The 26,313-nt window shown below is 42.3% G+C and overlaps 2 protein-coding genes across 3 annotated transcripts in view; one reads left to right on the top strand and one right to left on the bottom strand.

Moving 5' to 3' along the window:
• polr3glb (polymerase (RNA) III (DNA directed) polypeptide G like b) overlaps nucleotides 1-17,393 on the top strand; it is a 123,531-nt gene extending 106,138 nt beyond the window's left edge. The window contains exon 7 of the mRNA XM_034173729.1: nucleotides 17,267-17,393. Coding sequence (XP_034029620.1) covers nucleotides 17,267-17,353 — 87 coding nt within the window. The 3' untranslated portion in view covers nucleotides 17,354-17,393. The remainder of the gene's footprint in view (nucleotides 1-17,266) is intronic.
• A 2,040-nt stretch (nucleotides 17,394-19,433) lies between these two features.
• Nucleotides 19,434-26,313, bottom strand: part of bnipl (BCL2 interacting protein like) — a 95,151-nt gene continuing 88,271 nt past the window's right edge. The window contains exon 11 of one of the 2 annotated variants that reach the window (XM_034173726.1): nucleotides 19,434-19,591. The gene's annotated coding sequence lies outside the window, so the exon portion shown is untranslated. Of the gene's footprint in view, nucleotides 19,592-26,126; nucleotides 26,177-26,313 lie in introns of those variants that run through there. The other variant, XM_034173725.1, reaches the window with a different exon arrangement.

The raw sequence follows: 26,313 nt of genomic DNA, 5'->3' as shown, positions 1-26,313 counted from the left end.
TAGGAACCAGCACACTTTGGCTCCACTCCTCAGGCATCCTCTCACTTTCCAAGATTTTATTAAACAATCTGGTTAGAAACACTACTGCCATCTCTCGTAGACATTTCCATGCCTCGACTGGAATGTCATTTGGACCAACTGCCTTTCCACTCTTCATCCTCTTCATAGCAGCCCTCACTTCTTCCTTACTAAGATAAGATAACACTTTATTGATCTCACAGAGGAGAAATTCACGTTATGTCAGCTCTTAAAAACACACAAGATGGGTGCGAGTAGAGGAAAATGTGCATCAAACAGCATGTGCAAGGATAAGCAATAATAATAATACTTGTAACAGTATAATAAAATAAGAAAATGAGGTAGAAATAGAATATATATATATATATATATATATATATATATATATATATATATATATGCTCAGCTCCACTACAGTCCGGTGCAGAGGGTGAGAGGAGTTGTCCATGATGGATTTGAACTTGGCTAACACCCTCCTCTCAGCCACCTCCTCCAGAGAGTCCAGAGGACAGCCCAGGACAGAGCTGGACTTCCTGACCAGCTTATTCAGTCTCTTTCTCTCCCGCTCTGTGCTGCCTGGGGCTCAACAGACGACAGCATAGAGGAGAGCAGAGGCTACAACAGAGTCTTAGAACGTCTTAAGCTCACTCCAAAGAATCTCAGTCTCCTCAGGAGGTGGATGCGACTCTGTCTTTTCTTGTACAGGGCATCAGTGTTGTGAGTCCAGTCCAGTTTGTTGTTGAGGTGAACACCCAGGTATTTGAAACTGTCCACAGTCTTTATGTTCTCCCCCCGGATGTTCACCGGTGGGTGAGGTGGTGGTTTCCTCCTGAAGTCGATCACCATCTCCTTCGTCTTACTGGTGGGGGGTTTTACATAATTATTGTATGGCCTTGCCTTACAATATAAAGCGCCTTGGGGCAACTGTTTGTTGTGATTTGGCGCTATATAAAAAAAAAAAATTGAATTGAATTGGTGTTGAGACAAAAGTGGTTGTGCTCACACCAGTCCACAAAGTCTGTGATGACTGACCGGTACTCCAGCTCATTCCCCTCAGACACACGACCCACAATGGCAGAGTCATCAGAGAACTTCTGGAGATGGCAGCTGTCTGTGTTCTAGGTGAAGTCCGAGGTGTAGAGGGTGAAGAGAAAGACGAGAGGACACTGCCCTGGGGGGCCCCGGTGCTGCACCTTACCACCTCAGACTGAATCCGCGCAGCCGCACGTACTGCCGGCAGTCAGTGAGGTAGTCGATGGTCCAGGCGGTGAGATGTCTATCCACACCTACAACCCCTGGCAAAAATTGTGGAATCACCGGCCTCGGAGGATGTTCATTCAGTTGTTTAATTTTGTAGAAAAAAAGCAGATCACAGACATGACACAAAACTAAAGTCATTTCAAATGGCAACTTTCTGGCTTTAAGAAACACTATAAGAAATCAGGAAAAAAAAATTGTGGCAGTCAGTAACGGTTACTTTTTTAGACCAAGCAGAGGGAAAAAATATGGAATCACTCAATTCTGAGGAAAAAATTATGGAATCATGAAAAACAAAAGAACGCTGCAACACATCACTAGTATTTTGTTGCACCACCTCTGGCTTTTATAACAGCTTGCAGTCTCTGAGGCATGGACTTAATGAGTGACAAACAGTACTCTTCATCAATCTGGCTCCACCTTTCTCTGATTGCTGTTGCCAGATCAGCTTTGCAGGTTGGAGCCTTGTCATGGACCATTTTCTTCAACTTCCACCAAAGATTTTCAATTGGATTAAGATCCGGACTATTTGCAGGCCATGACATTGACCCTATGTGTCTTTTTGCAAGGAATGTTTTCACAGTTTTTGCTCTATGGCTAGATGCGTTATTTCATCATCCCCAAACATCCTTTCAATTGATGGGATAAGAAAAGTGTCCAAAATATCAACGTAAACTTGTGCATTTATTGATGATGTAATGACAGCCATCTCCCCAGTGCCTTTACCTGACATGCAGCCCCATATCATCAATGACTGTGGAAATTGACATGTTCTCTTCAGGCAGTCATCTTTATAAATCTCATTGGAACGGCACCAAACAAAAGTTCCAGCATCATCACCTTGCCCAATGCAGATTCGAGATTCATCACTGAATATGACTTTCATCCAGTCATCCACAGTCCACGATTGCTTTTCCTTAGCCCATTGTAACCTTGTTTTTTTCTGTTTAGGTGTTAATGATGGCTTTCGTTTAGCTTTTCTGTATGTAAATCCCATTTCCTTTAGGTGGTTTCTTACAGTTCGGTCACAGACGTTGACTCCAGTTTCCTCCCATTCGTTCCTCATTTGTTTTGTTGTGCATTTTCGATTTTTGAGACATAGTGCTTTAAGTTTTCTGTCTTGACGCTTTGATGTCTTCCTTGGTCTACCAGTATGTTTGCCTGTAACAACCTTCCCATGTTGTTTGTATTTGGTCCAGAGTTTAGACACAGCTGACTGTGAACAACCAACATCTTTTGCAACACTGCGTGATGATTTACCCTCTTTTAAGAGTTTGATAATCCTCTCCTTTGTTTCAATTGACATCTCTCGTGTTGGAGCCATGATTCATGTCAGTCCACTTGGTGCAACAGCTCTCCAAGGTGTGATCACTCCTTTTTAGATGCAGACTAATGAGCAGATCTGATTTGATGCAGGTATTAGTTTTGGGGATGAAAATTTACAGGGTGATTCCATAATTTATTCCTCAGAATTGAGTGATTCCATATTTTTTTCCCTCTGCTTGGTCTAAAAAAGTAACCGTTACTGACTGCCACAATCTTTTTTTCTTGATTTCTTATAGTGTTTCTTAAAGCCAGAAAGTTTCCATTTGAAATGACTTTAGTTTTGTGTCATGTCTGTGATCTGCTTTTTTCCTACAAAATTAAACAACTGAATGAACATCCTCCGAGGCCGGTGATTCCATAATTATTGCCAGGGGTTGTACTAATCTCTTGTACTTCCTGATTTACTCTCATCACATCATCCAGCCTTTTCTCTTGCTTATTTTCTTCATTCATCACCTCTTCAAAATGTTCCCTCCGCCTTCTCAGCACACACTCCTCACTTGTCAGCACATTACCATCTGCATCTTTTACCACCCTAACCTGCTGCACATCCTTTCCAACGCTGTCCCTTTGTCTGGCCAATCGGTACAAGTCCTTTTCTCCTTTCTTACTATTCAACTTCTTCTTGTACAACTCGCAATATGCCTTTTCCTTCGCTTTTGCCACTTCTCTTTTTGCCTTATGCCGCATCTCCTTGTACTCCTGTCTACTTTCTTCATCTCTCCGACTATCCCAAAACTTTTTCACCAACCTCTTTCTCCTTATGCTTTCCTGGACCTCTTCATTCCACCACCAAGTCTCCTTGTCTTCCTTCCACTGTCCAGATGTCATACCCAGTACTGTCCTGTCTGTCTCCCTCACCACATCTGCAGTACTTTTCCAGTTGTCCAATATTGCTTCCCCTCCAACCAGTGCTTCTCTCACCTGCTTGCTAAATTTCACACAACAGTCTTCCTCCTTCAGCTTCCACCATCTGATCCTTTGTTGAGCTCTCACTCTCTTCTTCTTCTTTACCTCTAAAGTCATCCTACAAACAACCATCCTATGCTGTCTAACGACACTCTCTCCTGCCACCACCTTACAGTCTGTGATTTCTTTTAGCTTGCATCTCCTATAAAGAATGTAGTCCACCTGTGTACCTTCCTCCACTCTTATATGTCACCCTGTGCTCCTCCCTTTTCTTAAAGTAGGTATTCACCACAGCCATTTCCATCCTTTTTGCAAAATCAACTCCCATCTGTCCTTCCCCTTTCCTATCCTTGATACCATATCTACCCATTACTTCCTCATCACCTCTGTTCCCTTCACCAACATGCCCATTGAAGTCTGCTCCTATCACCACTCTTTCATGCTTGGGCACCCTCTTCACCACCTCATCTGACACACTCCAGAAATATTCTTTCTCTTTCATCTCACAACCAACCTGTGGGGCATATGCATTGATGATATTCATCGTCACCCCTTCAATTTCCAACTTCACACTCATCACCCTGTCAGACACTCGCTTAACCTCCAACACACTTTTAACATACTTTTCCTTTAAAATGACCCCGACACCATTTCTCTTCCTGTCCTCACCATGGTACAACCACCGATGCTCCAGCTCTTACTTCCCTTCCACTTGGTCTCTTGCGCAAACAATGGTCTACCTTTCTCCTCTCCATCATATCAGCCAGCTCTCTCCCTTTACCAGTCATGCTACCAACATTCAAAGTCCCCACTGTCATTTCCACCCTTCTAGTTTTCTTCTTCTCCCGCTGTTTGTGGAAACATTCTCGTCCTCTTCTTCATCGTCTTCGCCCAGCTATAGCCCAATTTCCACCAGCACCATGTTGGGCAACAGCACCAGTGGCGAACGTTGTTAACCCAGGCCTCGACCGATCCAGAATGGAAATTCGATTCTTAGTCTGCATAGTTGGGTTGGCTTGTTTTATGCCAGATGCCCTTCCTGATGCAACCCTCCTCATTTATCTGGGCTTGGGACCGGCACTCAGAATGTACTGGCTGCACACCCCATGTGGCTGAGTTCATGGCTGCACTGGAATAGGTAATGGTAATGGAGTACCTGCAGGTGGACGTGTGGATGTTTTGTGCATTGCACAGATGGAACAAGCATTAACATATTCAGTAATGTCAGCTAATATTTGTGGCCACCAGAATCGTTATTTAAGCACAAACATGGTTCTCTGGATACCGGGATGACAGGAAAAATAACTATTGTGACCCCAACGAATAACTTCACCCCTCAACGATGCAAGAATGACTAATTTGTCCCTCGGGCATTCTGGAGGATTAGGCGTATCACTCACTACCAACTTTATCTTAGACTTGATGTCCCAAGTTAGAGTTGACACAAAACAGGTTTCTGGAAGGATGGTTTCAGGGCTGGAGACAGCGTCCATAGAGTCCCCCTGATGGGACAGCGCTTCAGGCTTCCCATTTTTCGACCCGGGACGATATGAGAGCACAATATTAAACCGGCTAAAGAATATTGCCCACCGGGCCTGGCGCGCATTAACCCTCTGGGGCCAACACCGTTGCATACGACGGCTAAGACCAAGCTTTACTAAATTATAAATAACTTTTTAATGATATGAGATAGAAACTTACTTTTTTTTGCTGAAAAGTTAACTCCGTGGACGTTCGAGCCAGCCATCGGCAATCTTTGTACTCCTCATAGAAGCTGTGTGATGACGTGCGCAATGTGAGTGTCCAATCGGAATTGGTTCACCGTCACATGGTTTTCCAAAATCCAATCGTAGGGAAGATCATTTTCAGGAGTGATATGTTACAAGTGGGCCCGTTTGAAGAGCCCCCTGGGTGCTCCAATGAGTACATACTATTGGGACCCAAATGTGCCCTGAAAGCAGACGGAGCAGACAGAGAGCCTCTGATGACAATCTCACATGCTCAAACAAAGAGTGTGTAACTATCAGGATTGCTCCACTAGTTTGCATGTGAATGTTACTGGATAACTCTGTTGCTTTTACCATGAAGACAAAAAAACGCATTGACCATTTTGTATATATTGTTCAAAATGTGCATTTGTGTTTATTGTTTGAGCCTTTTTGTTGTACAGTCTTTCACACAAGACCTCAAATTACCTTTATAAAGTGTCAAAACAGTTGTTTATTATAGTTTGCTGTGTGTTTTGATGGATTGAAATGAGGTGGGCTTCATAGATAATTGGCAAAGCTTCTGGGGAAAACCTGGTCTTGTTAGGAGAGACGGCATCCATCCCACTTTGGATGGAGCAGCTCTTATTTCTAGAAATCTGGCCAATTTTCTTAAATCCTCCAAACCGTGACTATCCAGGGTTGGGACCAGGAAGCAGAGTTGATATGGGGCTGCATGTCAGGTAAAGGCACTGGGGAGATGGCTGTCATTACATTGTAGTCTTACACACCTCTCTGCAGCTTCTCTCCCCCTGCCATCCCCTCACTACCCCATCCCCGTAGAGACGGTGCCTGCTCCCAGACCACCAATAACCAGCAAAAATCTATTTAAGCATAAAAATTTAAAAAGAAAAAATAATATAGCGCCTTCAACTGCACCACAGACTAAAACAGTTAAATGTGGTCTATTAAACATTAGGTCTCTCTCTTCTAAGTCCCTGTTAGTAAATGATATAATAATTGATCAACATATTGATTTATTCTGCCTTACAGAAACCTGGTTACAGCAGGATGAATATGTTAGTTTAAATGAGTCAACACCCCGAGTCACACTAACTGCCAGAATGCTCGTAGCACGGGCCGAGGCGGAGGATTAGCAGCAATCTTCCATTCCAGCTTATTAATTAATCAAAAACCCAGACAGAGCTTTAATTCATTTGAAAGCTTGACTCTTAGTCTTGTCCATCCAAATTGGAAGTCCCAAAAAACAGTTTTATTTGTTATTATCTATCGTCCACCTGGTCGTTACTGTGAGTTTCTCTGTGAATTTTCAGACCTTTTGTGTTGTGTGGGCCGCTGAAGAGGAGGTACTGCTGGCCCACCACCACCAGAGGGCGCCCTGCCTGGAGTGCGGGCTCCAGGCACCAGAGGGCGCTGCCGCCTAATGGGAGTAGCCTGGGTGACAGCTGTCACCCATTTGCAACCTTTGCAGGACAGCTGATTATTGTGAGCTAAATTGCTTGGAGAAGTACTCACCTTTCTGCAGTATTGACGTGAGGTGGAGTCAGCTTCTTCCCTCTCTGTGTACTGGGTGCAGCCGCATCCACACCTGTGTGTTTGTTCTCTTGCCAGCAGTACCGGATCCGACGAGCGGAGGCAGTGGCCACCTGGGAATTCGGGACTTGGCGGTTCCAGTATTTCCAGGGTTCGGTGGCAGGGGAAATCTGGGTGGTTCCGGCTCGACTTGGACGGACGTCTCCTACCTTCGAGCCTGCCCACACGACACCAGTGGAATTCGGTGTAAACCCAAATTGTCAATTGTTGTATTGGTTGTGCATTTTCACAACAGTAAAACTTGTTATTTACTTTCTCCATTGTCCGTTCATTGCGCCCCCTGTTGTGGGTCCGTGTTCCAACACTTTCACAACATTTTGTCTGACTTAGTGCTTAGCTCAGATAAGATAATTATAGTGGACGATTTTAACATCCACACAGATGCTGAGAATGACAGCCTCAACACTGCATTTAATCTATTATTAGACTCAATTGGCTTTGCTCAAAATGTAAATGAGTCCACCCACCACTTTAATCATATCTTAGATCTTGTTCTGACTTATGGTATGGAAATTGAAGACTTAACAGTATTCCCTGAAAACTCCCTTCTGTCTAATCATTTCTTAATAACATTTACATTTACTCTGATGGACTACCCAGCAGTGGGGAATAAGTTTCATTACACTAGAAGTCTTTCAGAAAGCGCTGTAACTAGGTTTAAGGATATGATTCCTTCTTTATGTTCTCTAATGCCATATACCAACACAGTGCAGAGTAGCTACCTAAACTCTGTAAGTGAGATAGAGTATCTCGTCAATAGTTTTACATCCTCATTGAAGACAACTTTGGATGCTGTAGCTCCTCTGAAAAAGAGAGCTTTAAATCAGAAGTGCCTGACTCCATGGTATAACTCACAAACTCGCAGCTTAAAGCAGATAACCCGTAAATTGGAGAGGAAATGGCGTCTCACTAATTTAGAAGATCTTCACTCCTGGAAAAAGAGTCTGTTGCTCTATAAAAAAGCCCTCCGTAAAGCTAGGACATCTTACTACTCATCACTAATTGAAGAAAATAAGAACAACCCCAGGTTTCTTTTCAGCACTGTAGCCAGGCTGACAAAGAGTCAGAGCTCTATTGAGCCGAGTATTCCTTTAACTTTAACTAGTAATGACTTCATGACTTTCTTTGCTAACAAAATTTTAACTATTAGAGAAAAAATTATTCATAACCATCCCAAAGACATATCTTTATGTTCGACTGCTTTCAGTAATGCTGGTATTTGGTTAGACTCTTTCTCTCCGATTGTTCTGTCTGAGTTATTTTAATTAGTTACTTCCTCCAAACCATCAACATGTCTATTAGACCCCATTCCTACCAGGCTGCTCAAGGAAGCCCTACCATTAATTAATGCTTCGATCTTAAATATGATCAATCTATCTTTATTAGTTGGCTATGTACCACAGGCTTTTAAGGTGGCAGTAATTAAACCATTACTTAAAAAGCCATCATTTGACCCAGCTATCTTAGCTAATTATAGACCAATCTCCAACCTTCCTTTTTTCTCAAAAATTCTTGAAAGGGTAGTTGTAAAACAGCTAACTGATCGTCTGCAGAGGAATGGTCTATTTGAAAAGTTTCAGTCAGGTTTCAGAATTCATCATAGTACAGTAACAGCATTAGTGAAGGTTACAAATGAACGTCTTATGGCCTCAGACAGTGGACTTATCTCTGTGCTCGTCCTGTTAGACCTTAGTGCAGCTTTTTATACTGTTGACCATAAAATTTTATTACAGAGATTAGAGCATGCCATAGGTATTAAAGGCACTGCGCTGCGGTGGTTTGAATCATATTTATCTAATAGATTACAATTTGTTCATGTAAATGGGGAATCTTCTTCACAGACTAAGGTTAATTATGGAGTTCCACAAGGTTCTGTGCTAGGACCAATTTTATTCACTTTATACATGCTTCCCTTAGGCAGTATTATTAGACGGCATTGCTTAAATTTTCATTGTTACGCAGATGATACCCAGCTTTATCTATCCATGAAGCCAGAGGACACACACCAATTAGTTAAACTGCAGGATTGTCTTACAGACATAAGACATGGATGACCTCTAATTTCCTGCTTTTAAACTCAGATAAAACTGAAGTTATTGTACTTGGCCCCACTAATCTTAGAAACATGGTGTCTAACCAGATCCTTACTCTGGATGGCATTACCCTGACCTCTAGTAATACTGTGAGAAATCTTGGAGTCATTTTTGATCAGGATATGTCATTCAAAGCGCATATTAAACAAATATGTAGGACTGCTTTTTTGCATTTACGCAATATCTCTAAAATTAGAAAGGTCTTGTCTCAGAGTGATGCTGAAAAACTAATTCATGCAGTTGTTTCCTCTAGGCTGGACTATTGTAATTCATTATTATCAGGTTGTCCTAAAAGTTCCCTGAAAAGCCTTCAGTTAATTCAAAATGCTGCAGCTAGAGTACTGACGGGGACTAGAAGGAGAGAGCATATCCCACCCATATTGGCCTCTCTTCATTGGCTTCCTGTTAATTCTAGAATAGAATTTAAAATTCTTCTTCTTACTTATAAGGTTTTGAATAATCAGGTCCCATCTTATCTTAGGGACCTCATAGTACCATATCACCCCAATAGAGCGCTTGGCTCTCAGACTGCAGGCTTACTTGTAGTTCCTAGGGTTTGTAAGAGTAGAATGGGAGGCAGAGCCTTCAGCTTTCAGGCTCCTCTCCTGTGGAACCAGCTCCCAATTCAGATCAGGGAGACAGACACCCTCTCTACTTTTAAGATTAGGCTTAAAACTTTCCTTTTTGCTAAAGCTTATAGTTAGGGCTGGATCAGGTGACCCTGAACCATCCCTTAGTTATGCTGCTTTAGACTTAGACTGCTGGGGGGTTCCCATGATGCACTGTTTCTTTCTCTTTTTGCTCTGTATGCACCACTCTGCATTTAATCATTAGTGATCGATCTCTGCTCCCCTCCACAGCATGTCTTTTTCCTGGTTCTCTCCCTCAGCCCCAACCAGTCCCAGCAGAAGACTGCCCCTCCCTGAGCCTGGTTCTGCTGGAGGTTTCTTAAAAGGGAGTTTTTCCTTCCCACTGTCGCCAAGTGCTTGCTCACAGGGGGTCGTTTTGACCGTTGGGGCTTTTACGTAATTATTGTATGGCCTTGCCTTACAATATAAAGCGCCTCTGGGCAACTGTTTGTTGTGATTTGGCGCTATATAAATAAAATTGATTGATTGATTGATTGTTTTGAATAAATGTGTGTGGAAAATTATTTTCCCCTTTACTTTTTCCTTCCTTATTTTTGATTGTGAACCTTTATTACTCTTATAAAACGCAACAAAAGCATATATATTATGAAAGCACAGGTTGTCCTGAAAAAAAGAGACATAAAACGTGATTGTGGGATGCAGGGAGAGCTGTTAACAGCAATAATAAAATATTTATGCCAGGCGAGTGAACTGTCCAAAAAATGCCCTCGGACCCCAGAGGGTTAAGCCGCTTAGCCGTGCGGAGATACACTAGGTTCTTATGATCAGTCCAGGCTAGGAATGGCACCTGTGCCCCCTCCAACCAATGGTGCCACTCATCCAAGGCCACTTTTACCACCAGCAGCTCGCGGGCTCCAATGTTGTAATTACATTCGGCAGCTGAGAGTTTTTTGGACAGGAAAGCACATGGATGTATTTTATTTTCACAGGCCTTGACCTGAGAGAGAACGGCCCCGACACCAATGTCAGAAGCGTCTTCTTCAACCATGAACTGCCGGGCAGGGTCAAGAAGGAGCAGCATGGGGACCGTAGTGAAATGACGCTTTCGGTTCCGAAAAGCAGCTTCACACTCTGAGGTTCAAACAAAGGACCGGAGTGAGGAGGTGAGGTCATGTAGGGGAGCCGAAATGGAACTAAAGTTGCCAATAAACTTACGGTAAATGTTACCTCTGGACATCCCCCTGGCAACTGGGAACCTCCCAGTCATGGACCACAGCAATTTTTGCTGGATCCTTTTGGATCTCTCCCTCTGAAATCACAAAACCCAAAAAGGACAACGTGGATTGGTGAAATTCACATTTCTCTGCGTTCACTTAAAGGTCGTTATGTAGCAATGTCTCTAACGGCACAGATCTGCTGCGTGTGAGTCTCCATATCTGGCAAGAAAATGAGTATGTCATCCAGATAAACAAAAACACACTTGAGATACTCCCTTAAAACATTGTTCACTAAGTTCTGGAAAACGGCCGGTGCATTTGTTAGACCGAACAGCATTACTGGGTACTCATAGTGGCCGGTTGGGGTACTAAAAGCGGTCTTCCACTCATCACTGGAGCGAACCCTCACCAAATCAATCAATCAATTTTTTTTATATAGCGCCAAATCACAACAAACAGTTTCCCCAAGGCGCTTTATATTGTAAGGCAAGGCCATACAATAATTATGTAAAACCCCAACGGTCAAAACGACCCCCTGTGAGCAAGCGCTTGGCTACAGTGGGAAGGAAAAACTCCCTTTTAACAGGAAGAAACCTCCAGCAGAACCAGGCTCAGGGAGGGGCAGTCTTCTGCTGAGACTGGTTGGGGCTGAGGGAGAGAACCAGGAAAAAGACATGCTGTGAAAACAAACTGATATCCTCAGAATGATTATCTGGAATAGTCATATGCACTGACTGAGTGTGGTACACAATCTGACCCAGATCACTACCATCAAGGACATGTACCACCAGGGGGCGTGAAAGCCGGTACAATTTAAGATGGAGGGACCTGGCGAGAGAGGAAAACATGAGATTAGAGTCAGCTCCAGAATCAACAAACACAAGGCAGAACAGTGTGGTATTATTAGAGTTAAACCCTGCTAACACATTAGCAGAGGTGGAAGTGATTGTGCTCTGACTCACCCGCAATACCGCTCTCGGCTGCACTGGGGCACCCCTGATCAGACAGAGTGTGATTAAATGACCTGATTGTCTACAGTAAAAACAAAGTCCTTCCACACGGCGGTGCTCTCGTTCTTTGTTGGAGAAACGAGCCTGTCCCACTTGCACTGGTTTGTTGGCCGCAGAGGAGGAGATGTGGTCCTCGGGACGGCTGGAGGCAGCCGATTGGTCAAACCAGGAAGCGGCTCGAGGAGGGAGATGGTGGCTGTCTCAGTGTGGTCAGTCTGCGAGGTGGCGATCGGTATGGATCGCCAGCGCGATGACGTCATCAAGGCTTGCCGGCAAATCAACTGCGGAAAAGCACATGCCCTTCCATTCGCTCTTCGTGTCCAGAATCCAAAAGTCAATGGCGTAATCAGCTACCCGGCGATTGCCTTGCTTGAGCTTCAACATTGAACGCTGCCTTGCGCCCAGGAGAGGTGTGCTGGAATACCTGCTGCAAAGAGTTAGTAAAGGCTGCGAGGGAGGAGCAAGATGGCGACTTGCGGCTCCACTCAGCCGTGGCCCATGCTGCTACCTGGGCCAGTCAGGTGAGTGATCACGAATGCTATCTTCGCCTTTTCAGACGGAAACATTGGTGACATTAACTTGAAATGTAACTCACACTGAGTGATGAAGGGCTTAACATCCCCCGACTCTCCGGAGAACCGCTCAGGCCAGGAGAGTTGATTACAAACATCAGAAACAGGTACTGGAGCCAGTAGGGCAGCTGATGGTTCCAGAAGTGATGGGACGGCGGGAACCGTGCTGGTCGTAGCCTGATGCTTCATGGTAGACAGAAGTTACTCCATCTGAGAGCTCACAGAGGCCATGAAGGAGTCCTACCGCTTAGCGAGTTCAGTGATACCAGAGTTCAGGGCGGTCCTCTTGTTGAGCTAGCTGCTGGCTGTGGCGTACCGCCCGCTGGAAAGCGTCCGCGTCCATAGTTGGCCAGATCGATCTATCGATCTAACAGTTAGTGGCGGTAATGCACTGTCTCGGTTTGCAAGCCACCAATTATCAGGTATGACTGGCAACGCAGGGTGGACACAAATGCAGGAAGCAGAAACACAGCTCTGTAGTTTTAAGGCGTTTCTTGAAACATTAGTGGGAGTCAGTACACAGGCAGGCAGTCCAAAATGAGCAACAGTACAAAAAATCAGGGATTGTAAAATGGCTGTGCTGTTTGAACCCCCATGTCAGCTTTTTTTAAGGGATTATTCAACATTAATTCTCTTTTTAAAGGTTCCTTACAGAGATTGACAGTTTCATGACACTTTAGAGACTCTTTAAACTCAATACTGATTATATATTGTTCAAATTCAGCCAGACGTCCATCTACGTCGGGGTCCTTTATAATACTCTGCATTTATGGTTGATCAAACAAATGTGATCAGATCTGTGATAACAGTGCAATAAATCAGCTGAGCCACACACACACACACACACACACACACACACACACACACACACACACACACACACAGATTCTCTCAAAGTAAAAAATGTTTTACTTTTATTGAAAGCTCACTTGAAAGGAACACAGAGCAAAAGATGGAAAAAACATTTCACTCACCCAGTGTAAAGATTTCCAAATAAAAGGTCCACAACAAAAAAAAGCTCCCACATGGATTGTGATTGCCATGGATTGCCAGCCAAGGAAAGGGTACACCCACCCTCCCTCAGATCGACAGCCAGACATCATTTTTAAGTTCCACTAGTCCTCAGGTACAGATGGCCACCCAGAGAATAATGTCAAGGTCCACTTGTCCTCAGGTTCTGATCGCGCACGCATAATGTCCAATCACAGCTCCGCCTTCAGATGAAATTTGGTAACGATAGAGAGTCCATTATGTTGTTCTTGTTCCGCTAATAAAATAAAAGATCTGTGCCAAAGTTTATTGTAATGGGACATTGTTTAGGGTCCCCCACAAAGCAACAATTTTCCCCATACAAGCAATGTAGTAATCCAGTAATTCCAGTGATGTTCTCCTCTGGGTGACCAATCAACCACCACTTTTTGTGATTAGAAGCCATCACATGTTACTGTAAAAGAAAAATAATGGCATCAGAGTCTTCTCCCATTAGGGTGACGTTGTCTTGCCAGTGGAGGGAGAGAAACGTGTCACTCTGGGGGACCTCTAAATCTTATCTGATTGAGTTCATATTACATTTTTTAGAGATTGTGGTGGGTAAATAGACCTGAAAATCCACCAGGATGCATCTGAGATCTCAATTTTTTCTGGGGGAGAACATCAGACCACAGGCCAGGGGCTTCAGGCCTTTGGCCCTTGCCAAAATTTTCAGTTTCTTTTTTCCATGACGCACTATCATCACTGTTTGTAAAACTTCGTAAAAACCTTGTAACTGTTAGAATGGCCCAAACAGAGGGTCACCCCTTTGAGTCTGGTCTGCTTGAGGTTTCTTCCTCAAATCATTAGAGGGAGTTTTTTCTTACCACTGTCGCCTGTGTTCTTGCTCTGGGGGTTGGTAAGGTTAGACCTTTCTCCTGTGAAACACCTTGAGGCATCTTTGTTGTGATTTGGTGCTATATAAATGAAATAAATTGAAATGGAACATTCTTCCCCCACCCTATTTTCCATCAAATCATGTGACCATTCAAAATGGCGGCGCCCTCATTCAATGTGGCGGTGCCCATCAGTTTCTAGGGGTCTTCATGGTGGATGCGGTGGATACCCTAGGAGGATTTTTTTGTCATCACTTTGGGCGTCAGCACCTTCAGGCTCACCCGATGTTCGGTATAACCACGATAAGCTTGATGGTTGTGTAATTGTTTATGTTGACAGTGTCAGATCCCGTTATTCTTTTAGACACACGGCACACGCTCACCCTCCGATGAGTGTGTTTGTGTACTAAAACCAGTTCTCCGTCTCTGGGGTCCGACCTTCGTGTCTCCACGGGTATTACCCGGCAGGGCTGCACAAAGGCTGTTCAAGCTGGTGGCGAGGAGATTCGTCTAGCCGCTCACTGCCTCCATCCGGACGTCCACCCCGCTGACGCTGATCTCGCACCCCGGTCAAATAGCCTTCTCTGGAACCAGGATGCGAGCCGGCCACGCCCGTTAACAGCAGCTCTCCTCTTATGGATCAGGGCTCTTGGAATGTTGCTAGATTTTGAATTTAGTGACTCGTACAGCGAGTCCCCAGGATGCGTTAATTTCATTAAAAACCAGACTAACCTTTTAGAGCACTTTTTGATGTTGTACACCCAATAAACTTTAACTTTTACACCTTAAGAAGCATCAATAAATCCAATGTCCGAGCCTTAACACTTTAACTGCATGCTTGGAAATTTATTGCAGGTTTTGCAAGTGCCGACAACATAATCAAAATAGGTTATATGATGATAATTTCACAACAGTAATTCAAGTATAATTAGAATAATAATTGGCAGAGATTTTTGTTTTGATTCAATAATACTATCTGATCTTAGTTTGACTGGACTGGATTGATTTCTTAACAATTTTTCTAGGAGTGAGGGAAGGAGGTTTTTGAGGTTAAAGTCCCCAGCTCGATGAACTTGATTTCCTCTTCATCAGCTATTAGTCGTTAGCTGACCACGATCCTTGTGTGATGTTGTAATCCTTCCGGAAATTAATCCACATAAGAGTTTATTCCTTCTTCAATCAACCAAAAGTTGATCTAATCCATTCTGGTATGATGTGATGTTCCTTGAGAGAGAAAACGTTGAAACTTCCCCACTCAGACTTAAGGCCAGTGATTATTCTCCAATGCTCTGCTACTCCGTGACTGGACGGCCTGAGTGGGAGTTGAAAACTCTCTCAAATGATCTCTTATGGCTCCAATCCTCTCACTCCACGATTCCAATTTCTGCTCACAAGATGGTCAAGTCTTGTGATCTCCTCGTAGCAGGGGAGAAGTGACAACAGCACCTCTCCCTGGAAGAATAACCCCGTTTCTGTTGTGAAAGTGTCGTGACATGGACCCACAACAGGGGGCGTTAATGAACGGACAATGGATAAGCCAAAAGTAACAATTTAATGTTGTGAATCGCACAACGACGTACAGACAATAACAATATGGTGGACTGTCAATCATACACCAGGTGACGTGTGGGCAGGCTCGACGATAGAAGACGCCTGGCGAGAGAAGAGCCGGATCCCCACACAGCTTCCACCACCAACGGAGCTGAAGAACACCGGAGCCGCCAAGCCCTGCGCCCCAGGTGGCCGCTGTCTTCAGCAGTCAGACCCGGTACTGCTGGCAGAAAACAGAGACAGTCCTGATGAGTGTGAGTTCGCACACTCAGTAATCCCACAGTCAGTGTTTAGTTAGGAGGGAGCACCTCCAATCACACACTCGTGCAGCTCCTGTTTCACCACTTATCTGGTTTGGGGTGTGAGGCGAAGCCGTCGCAGATCACACCAAACGCCAATCCCACAGATAAGGACACACCAGGAAAACGGCTGCAAAAAAGTTCAGATTAATACTCAATGTTTTGAGTCAGCAGAGAAAGTTACCTGAATGGTAGCTGATTTCTCGGGGAGGAGGTGGAGTTGCAGTCCGGCCTTTATGGTGATGGTGATGAGATGAATGAGTGACAGCTGGTGCTGAGGATGAGTGACAGCTGTCACTCCCAGTGGCTCCGGCGCCCTCTCGTGCTTGAAGCCCGCACTCCAAGCAGGGCGCCATCTGGTGGTGGTGGGCCAGCAGTACCTCCTCTTCAGCGGCCCACACAACAGTTTCCTGGTGTTTCACAGTTTATATATGAGCTGGACTCTTGGGGCGCTGGTGACTCAAAACCTCCTCCCTTCTCCTTCCCTTACTGGAAGCCATGCGGCCCTTTGCCAGTAACTTATTTCTCAAGTTCCTCTTTTCTGTTAACACTTCAGCTTTTCTGAGAATTCGTTTTTCTAAATCATGTCTTTAGAATCACATCAATCATATTCAATCATTTCATTACAACTCTCTTTCACATAAAAACAATTCATATGATCATATACAAACATTTTCATTCCTTATTATTCATTTTCATATTTTAATCATTTGATCAGTTGGTTATCATCAGCTTTTCTGGCCTTGTTGCAACATCACTTCACTTCCTTTTTCTCTCTGACTGCACTCTTTATGAAAAACAACTTCTTCACTTCCTTTTTTCTCTAACTCTGCACTCTTTATGAAAAACAACTCATATAATCATTCATTTCACTTATTTGTAACATACTTTTTCTAATCAACTCTTAATTTTTAACACATTAATACTTCATTTAATCATACTTGTCATTTTTAGAATCATTCTTAGACATATTCCATCGTCTTCACCACTGAGTTCATTCCATGGGCCTCCCCATTTGTAATGGAAAAGTCCGGTATGACCTCACTTACTCCGGGAAAGTACCAAACACTGTCCAGTTTAATCCAACAGTATGTATATTAATCCCATGGCACGTACTATATTCCAAAATGAAAACAAGCTGAAAGCAAGCTTAAAGTCATCTTTCCTGACAACAGTTTTTCAGACAAACTGAGTAAAGTCATGTTGTTGTAATTATGAAGTTATCAATGTGTTTTTCAGGAAACAGACTACATCATGTCATACTTTGATAACGGTGAGGACTTTGGCGGCGACAGTGACGACAACATGGACGAGGCTGTTTACTGACGCATTTGGCAGGTTTGTGTTCTTCAATGCTAAAAACAAACCTGTGACTTTGAAACAACTTTCAGATGTTTTTTATGTTATTCCTGTATTTTTAAAAAAAATTGTAAATAAAGGTCAGCTGGGAAACATGAAAAATTAGATTTGTACCACTGTGTGTCTGTTAATTAGGATGAATACCAGTAGTAAAGATAAAGATCAGCTTTATTTATCCTGGAGGAAATTATTTTTTCCAGAATAAGAAACACTAAACAGGGGTTTGTTGCGTAAAAGCACAACTAGCGTGTTGTCCGTGGGGATCCACGGGCTCTAGATTGGGCTGTGTTCATAAAATAGGTAGCTGACATTTTTCAAGGATGATAATAAATTCAGAAAAGTTTCTATAATGAGTTGGAATCGTGTGCGAGTCCAGAATGTTTTTAAAACATTTGACCTCAACAGTTTTTAGAAGAACTCAACCTTTTTATTTGCTGTTAATTACACATTTTTTATGTTAATTTACTGTCTTAATGTATTTATAAATTGTTTAGGTTCTTATTATCATACATACACTGTTATTATTATTTTAATTTTACTTCTATTTTGTCATTTAATTTTTAAATGGACCACAATGGAAATAAGTGTTTTCACTTTCTTTTGCCATCCCTCTTTTTTACTTACATTGCAGTTACTAAATAAAATCACACACTCACACTTTGATTTGATTTTGATTTATTTTATTCATTTAAATCAGCAAACTCATGCAGTAACAGAAAATAAATGAATGAATCGATAAAATCAAACAAAAAAAGGAAAATATATAAAATACTGAATAGACTGGAAAAAAAACATATAGCTGAGTGCAAAAGTTCAAGGCTGAAGCTATGTAGCTTCTTTAGGATTTTAGGAAGCTGCAACACTCCAAGAAGAGGGGTCACCCACATATTAACACCCGCTGTGTTGGCAGCTCAGAGAAAACGCAGCAGTTCATCAGCCAGTTGTAAGAAGCCCTCACTGAAGATACATCAAAAGGTGAGTAGGGATGGGTATTGATAAGATTTTATCGATGTGATTCCTTATCGATTCCCTTATCAATACCTCGTGAATTTTGTACTAAAAGTAGGCTTTGCAGGTTTTCTGTGTATTTCATTGAGTCTTAAAGTAAATAAATATGAAATTGGTCACTGTATCCTTGATCTCTGGACATAAATAAAAATAAAACGGTGTTTCACTTTGAAGTTATTAATTCCAACTGGATTCTATCGTTCTAACTTGACTCGTCAGAGAGCCGCGCAGCGTTTGGAGCTGTGTGAACAGAACGGAGGACGATTCTCGTTTCTTTCTACCAACAAGACAGGAGTCCCAGTTAGTAACTTTAATCCACACAAACGTGACTCACAATTCACAAAAAAAGCTGAAACCCAAAATTACCCCCCAACACCACCTGCATGAAAATGTTTGAATTCTAGAAGCTCTGAAATGTAATCTGGGACTATTCCAGACAATAAACTGCAGTGAGTGCAGCATCCATTTAGTGAGAGAGAAAAAAAAACAACTTTCCTTATTCAAATTCATTCCAGTAGTATTCTGCTCTTACTAGGATGCAGCAGTTTTCTAGTTTGGCAGAAAGTTCTGGAGAAAATCACTGAAGAAATTAACAAACTGAAAATATGGTTTGACTGAAACAAACTGTCATTAAACTTAAATAAGACAGAGATGAAGTGGAGGTGTGAGAGTCACTAGGTGTTCACAGGAAACACTTATTTCTGTATGTATGTATTTATTTATTTATTTATGTATGTTCATTGTTAGTTGGTTTTATATTTTCTGTTGTGTTTCTATTCAGGTTCTTTTTGTCTCTTTCTCTAAAATTGTATATAATAATCATTAGATTATTAATATATAAACAAAAATAAATTTAAAAATATTACAATTTGTAATACATTTGACTCTTTTACGACAACAAACACTTATTATACAGAAAACAAATGCACCCGAACGTGATGACAGCTGCAACTGCTTAATGCTAACTTTAACATTGAAAATGCCATAGACATGCTAACACGTTAGCATTGTTCCCCTTTTTAAGTTCTAAAATACATCTGTCAACTGTTTCAGAAGACCATAACAGGTCGGTTTAACATAAAAAAGGTAAATAATACTCACAGACGTATGCTCTTTAGGGTTTTAGCGGGGGAAAATTAAGATAAAGCGAAAGTGGTCCCACCTCCAAGATGCTGTGTACAACTCAGCCATCAACGCCTATGTGAAAAAGGAGCACAAAAACGCAGACTGGTATGAGGCCCACTGGGAGGAAATGGAGCCTGTGACTGAGGCCAAGAGGAGAGCCCTACTAACCTACAAGGCAGTGCTGAACTCTGCACCAGTATACAGACAGCTGCCCACACTGGGGATGCAAGAGGCATGTATGAGGGCATCAAGAAGACAACAGGCCCATCCGCCTCCAAGTCTGCCCCACTCAAGTCAAAGACAGGTGAAGACATCACAGACCAGTGGAAGCAGCTTCAGCGCTGGGTTGAGTACTATCTCGAGCTGTACGCATCCCAGAACATTGTCACAGTCACAGCCCTCGAGGACATCACAGATCTGCCGGTCATGGAAGAGCTAGGCATGCCACCAACCATGGAAGAGCTTGGAAATGCCATTGACTGCCTTGGTAGTGGGAAGGCCCCAGGGATTGACGACATCTCATCAGAAGTCTTAAAGAGTGGGAAATCTGTGCTGCTAAAACACTTGCACAGTCTTTTCTGCCTCTGCTGTTCTGTTATTTTTATGTTCTTTTTTATGTGTTGTTTTAAAATTGTATTCTATATGTGTTTTATTTTTGTGAATTTGTGTTTTTAATGTTAAGCACTTTGGACACCAGTCGGTGCTGTAAAGTGCTTTATAAATAAATGTTGATTGATTGATTGATTGATTGATTGATTGATCTGCTGGGAACAGGGACACATTCCCCAGGACATGCGAGATGCAAGCATTGTCACCTTGTATAAGAACAAAGGAGACAGAAGTGGCCGCAGTAATTATAGAGGCATCTCCCTGTTGGGAAGGCCTTCGCCTGTGTTGCCTTAGTGCATCTACAGACCTTGGCGTTGTGTGTTTACCCAGAGTTCCAGTGCGGCTTTCGACCCGGGAGGTCTACCTTGGGCATGATCTTTTCAATACGCCAGCTGCAGGAGAAGTGTCAAGAACAGCAAATGCCACTCTACATCGTCTTCATCAATCTGACCAAGTCGAAAGCCTTGGTCAGTCAAAGTGGACTCTTCAGTCCATTTGTGGAAACTTATTACAGAGAAAACATACAAGATAGAAAATACAAATAAATGAAATTAAGACTTGAGCCATATTTTGTTCCAGTATAAGACTCAAATACTACTGTGTTTTAAACCAAGAAAAACTGACCAAAGTGCTCTCAGAAGGCACCAAATTGCAGCATTTTTAAAACATGTCCCAGGGGTACATGCCCCAGACTTCCCTAGGAGACCTCATGCCTACGGCGCTCGGGCATCCACTCACAGAAAATATTCAGTTAAAAATCTTCAGTTGCTTGCACCCATGGATCAGTGTCTGCCTCATCCACCTTAACGAACCCTAGAATCGAAGGTCACATGATGTAATCTAAAATAGTGTTGGGGAACAACTGATTTGGTCACAGCAAAAAGCAAACAAAAGATTACGTGGCAGAATGTCACTTCTGGTTTGCTTCTGCATCAGATCGGTCGCCTGAGTTGCTAAGCACGTTGCTAAAACCTCACAGATTGAGTGCCCGGATCTGCGAACAAGTCAATAGACAGAAAACGATTGGCTGATTTCTGGTCTGATATTTTCCCATATCAGACGTTACCATGACAATCACTCTGTACCGCATATCACATTTGTGACTGCTGTTCTGATTTTGACTATTGCGTGTGTCTTTGAAGCCTCGAATTAAAGCCTGTTATTTTAATCTGCCAATTTCATGACTATATTTCCACAAACAGCCTCAGACACTTTGACTTAAAATCATTTTTTCCTCCACAATTATCACACAAACTGGCCTCTGAGCATCACTACACCTGTTAAAGAGCCAATCAACCAACCAACCAGGTACTGAATAGGTTTTTCTGACAAACAAATTGTACCTAGAATAGGTCATCTGTGTTCTATAGCTGTATCAGTGTATCACACTACATTCATCCAAGGCAAATTTTAAGAGTTTTTGGGTAAGTTTTACTATGCTAAATATTAGTAGGAAAGCTTTGAATATACACATCATTTTTATTATTCATAGACCAAAAATACATCTTATAATTGTGTACAGTGATCCCTCGCTATAACGCGGTTCACTTTTCATGGCCTCGCAGTTTCGCAGATTTTTTTAGTGCAATTTTGCATGCTATTTTTTTATAGCGCATTGTGTTCTGCGTCCTCATTAGGCAGGCTGGTCGCGGCACCGCGATTGGCTCAGGGAGAACACACGCATTGTGTTCTGCATCCTGATTGGCTGTAGACCATTGTCAATCAGTCTCCTCCTTCCTGTGTCTTTTTTTTTTTTTTTTTACCACGTCTCCTGTACAGTACAGAATGCAGTCAGCTTGCCAAACTTACAAAAATCTTCGATTTCTAGCAGTGTGAATATGAAGTGCTGTATGTTTGCAAGTTTTCTCTCCCAACAAAACCCACAATGTCGACGAAACGTTCTGCACCGTCAAAGGCACCTGCGGTCACACCCAAAAGGCAGAGGAAGATGCTGACCATCGCTGAAAAAGTTGCACTTCTAGACATGCTAAAGGAAGGTAGAAGTTACGCGGCTGTAGGGCGCCATTACGGAATAAATGAATCTTCGGTTTGTTACATAAAGAAGGAGGAAAATAACATAAGGAGGACAGCAGCAATAAGTTTTAACAAGGATGCAAAAAGGTTGTAACTGTCCGCAACAAGAGCATCGTAAGGATGGAGTCTGCTTTAGCTTTGTGGATCAGTGACTGCAGGAAAAAGAACATTATGCTGGATACCAACATTTTCCGCACAAAAGCTAAAAAGCTTTATGAAACTTTTGCTGACAACGATGACGTCCATGACAGAGAGGAGCAGGATGATGCTGAGCCCAGGCCATCGACGAGTGCTTTTCACACAGAACCAAGCCCATTTAATCCCAGCAAGGGCTGGTTTGACAAATTTCAGAAACGCTTTGGACTTAAAAGTATTTCTCTGCATGGAGAGGCCGCCTCTGCGGATACCGCTGCAGCAGAGGCATATGCACGCAACAAATTTAAAGCGATCATTGAGGAAGGGGGATATAAGTTTTTCATATGGATGAGACGTGCTTATTTTGGAAACAAATGCCCTCTCGCAACTTTGTAATGCAGGACGAAGCCAAAGCCCCAGGATTTAAGGCCCAAAAAGATTGCATGACTCTGGTTATGTGTGGAAATGCCGTGGGCTTTATGATAAAACCAGGGCTTATTTATAGGTCAAAAAAATCCAAGAGCCCTAAAAAACAAAAATAAGAATGCGTTGCCCGTTTACTGGATGCACAACGCAAAGGCTTGGATGACAAAATCGCTCAATCTGGATTGGTTCAAACAGGGTTTGATCCTGGGGGTCAAGTGTTATTTGAGAGGAAAAGGACTAGACTTTAAAGTGCTTCTGCTAGGCCATGCTGATGATTTGTCGTATGATGGTGTGCAAATCGAATTTCTGCTGCCAAACACGACATCGCTCATTCAGCCCATGGACCAAGGCATCATCTGCACTTTCAAGGCTCTCTATGCGTGCAACACCCTGCAACATCTTGTTGAGGCTATGGACTCGGATCAAGATTTCTCACTAAAGGCCTACTGGCATGAATACACCATTGCATCATGTCTCCAAAATATTCAGAGGGCCATTCAGGAGATGAAAAAAAAATGAAAAAACTGTGGCCAGAGGCAGTGCACAACTCTACCGGATGCTCTCCTGTTGAGATCCATCACTCTGCGGTAGATGCAGCTGTGAATCTGGCTAAACAGCTCGGGGGAGATGGCTTTAATGATATGACTCCTGATGACATTAATGCCCTGATTGATACCCACTCACAACCGCTGACTGATGAAGATCTGGCAGAGATGACAAAGCCACCAAGAGAGGATGAGGGAGAAGAGGATGCAAGTGTTGATAAAGACGAGGACGATGGACTAACACTTGATTGCTTGGCAACCATGGTGAGAATGGCCAATGAACTTCAGCGAGCGGCGCAAGAATGGGACCCTTTGATGTTTCGTTCATTACAGTTCTCAAACATAATCGAAGGTGACGTCTGTCTATAAGAATCTTCTCACCCAGAAGAAAAAAGAGCACCAACAACTACCCATAACTATGTTCTTCACTCGGAAAAAAACACCTGCGCCTTCAGTGGAAAAAGACGCGACATTGGAGCGGCGCCAGGACGAAGGGGCGCGGTCAGAGGAACTCTGACATACTGGTGAGTCACTATTAATAATTTCTTATGTGTCAGGTTGATCGTTAAAATTAAATTCGTTAGTTCTAAAAGCCATCATAATTATTTATAGGAAAATGTGATTTTTTTGCTACTAAGGTTTGAACTTTGAGTGTTTACACACGAGAGAAAAGTGAGAAAATGTTAATGCCTGTTTGAGAAAAGTGTATAAAGTGTATAGTGAGGGGTTTTACAGCCTTAAAACATCTATAATAATTGTAAAAAATAACACTGACTACTTTGTGGATTTTGCTTATTGTGGGTTATTTTTAGAACGTAACTCCCGCGATAAATGAGGGACCACTGTATATGCACATGGCTTTGCATCCTTATAACGTATCACATATGGCAACATCACTCCACATTTTGTGAAAAATGGCCATTTCTTTTAATTTTCCAAGTAAAATGGGTAGTTAAACATGATTTGATTCAATTTTGAAGGCTGTATTCACAGGCCTTTTCAGTTTTCAGAAATGTTTGAAATTCGACCATAATTTGACACGCCCTAGTGTGTTGTAATGGATTGATGAGTTGTGCTGCGCTGAACACAACAGCAGCAGGACGTCTCAGCTGAGCTGCTGATTTATTGCAGCTGGAACAGCACAGATCCATGTAACTTTCAACACTAATATTTGGGAATTTGTGGGTGTCAGAGTAACTTTAATACTTTGCTGACATAATTTAATGTTAATTAATTTTACTGGCTTGATATCCAGGTCAGAACGACATTTTAACACGTATTTTGCGAGTGTGTGTTCACTCACGTATCCCCATTGAAAATGCATTAACATCTGGGCACTTAGTCAATATTTTGCTCAGTTAGGAGGCTTCATGTCCATGAAGGGACATTTGCGTTTAGTTAATAATGAGGACATTGTCTTCTTGATTTCTAATAGACCTCTTATATCTATCTATCTATCTATCTATCTATCTATCTATCTATCTATCTATCTATCTATCTATCTATCTATCTATATAGATAGATAATGAGGACTGTAATTTGTGTCAAACTCAGATGTGTTGCTTTGCTGCTGGATGTAAGAGGTAAAATAAGGTGCAGGTGGTCCACGTGTTTCTGAACTCGACAGAATCCTCACTGTTGCATGAAATTGATCACAAAGTCAAATGAAGCCTGATGCTGCATGAAATCTGAAGGGAAATATTTTAATTAGACAGTTCAAATGATGAAATAAAATGTCAAAATAATAAATATACAACTCTTTAGTCTGCTTAACATTTATTCAATCACACAGAATTTGTCAGTTGCCATGGTGAGCCAAAAACAAAGGGAAGGTGGGCTGGACGTGGCCCACGGGCCCACGTTGGGCAGCACTGGTTGAGCTTCAGCTAAATTCCTACTTAATCCTTTTGCAGACTGTTGAACTTTAAATGAACGGAGTCTGTGGTTACATTATTTGTTATATCATCAGCTCCGGCACTCAAACACCAGCTGACATCAGCGTGGTTTCAAATTAAAAGTCCTTCTCATTTGGGAATGAATGACTGAAAGACAAAAAGCTAAATTCCAGCAGCTTTGTGACGGTCAGTTCGGTCTTTCTGTCCAGCTGTGAGTTAATGCACCAGTTATTTTTAGTTTTGAAAAATGAAGTTTTGTTCAAAGCACACATCCAGATGTTTTCAGATTAACAGAGATGTTTTATGAAAGTAAAGCTGCGTTTACACATAAGCAAGACGCGTTATGAATGTCATATTTGTGTCATTCTTGGCACATTCCTGACATTCTTAATGTGGCTTAACACATCTGAATAGGTTTCTTAATAGTGCGTGTTGGTGCGTGATATTTGTGATTTTCATGGAGCATGTTTTTGGCTGTCAAAAAATCTTCCACGAATGTCACACACCACCCTCATTTCACCTCATGTCGTGGAGGTCGCAACTGAGCGTATTGATCCTTAATAGAGCGTGACATTGTTCTTCTCTGACGTGCGCACAATTAAACCCTGCTGCACTGCATTCGCCCTATTGACATATCCAATAATCCCTTGCGCACCAGAGAGTCGCTGCAGTCAAAACAACATAGAGAATCCACATGATGACAATTGTAAATTAATATTATACTACAAAAATGTATTTTTTTATGCTTTTCATCATGTTAATAAGAGACTGCTGCATGATACCCTGAAAACTTGCTAAAACAGTTATAACAAATAATCCGTGTCTGTTACGTTTAATCTGCGTGGAATTTAATAAACGCAAACTGATTTTCAGACATATTATATATATTAGTCTGGAACAAAGAGGACAAACAGTGTTGTAAAGAACAATAATCAAGACGTTAAAGAGGAAACGTCACACTTTCCCCCAGAACGACATGATCAGGAAGCGATTGTAGCTCACAGCAGCTCCCACTGAAAATAACAGAGAGACAGACTGTGATTCTCACATGTTTACATAAAATAAACACAATAACAATGTCTATAAACCCAGAGAATATATTCACTTGTCCATTTGAGAGTTTTAGGCACAATATAAAAATAGTTTTATG

This window comes from Thalassophryne amazonica, chromosome 7, assembly GCF_902500255.1.
Source record: "Thalassophryne amazonica chromosome 7, fThaAma1.1, whole genome shotgun sequence".
NCBI lineage: Eukaryota > Metazoa > Chordata > Actinopteri > Batrachoidiformes > Batrachoididae > Thalassophryne > Thalassophryne amazonica.
Note: the sequence above shows the minus strand (reverse complement) of the source record. Positions and strands in the feature narration are given on the sequence as shown.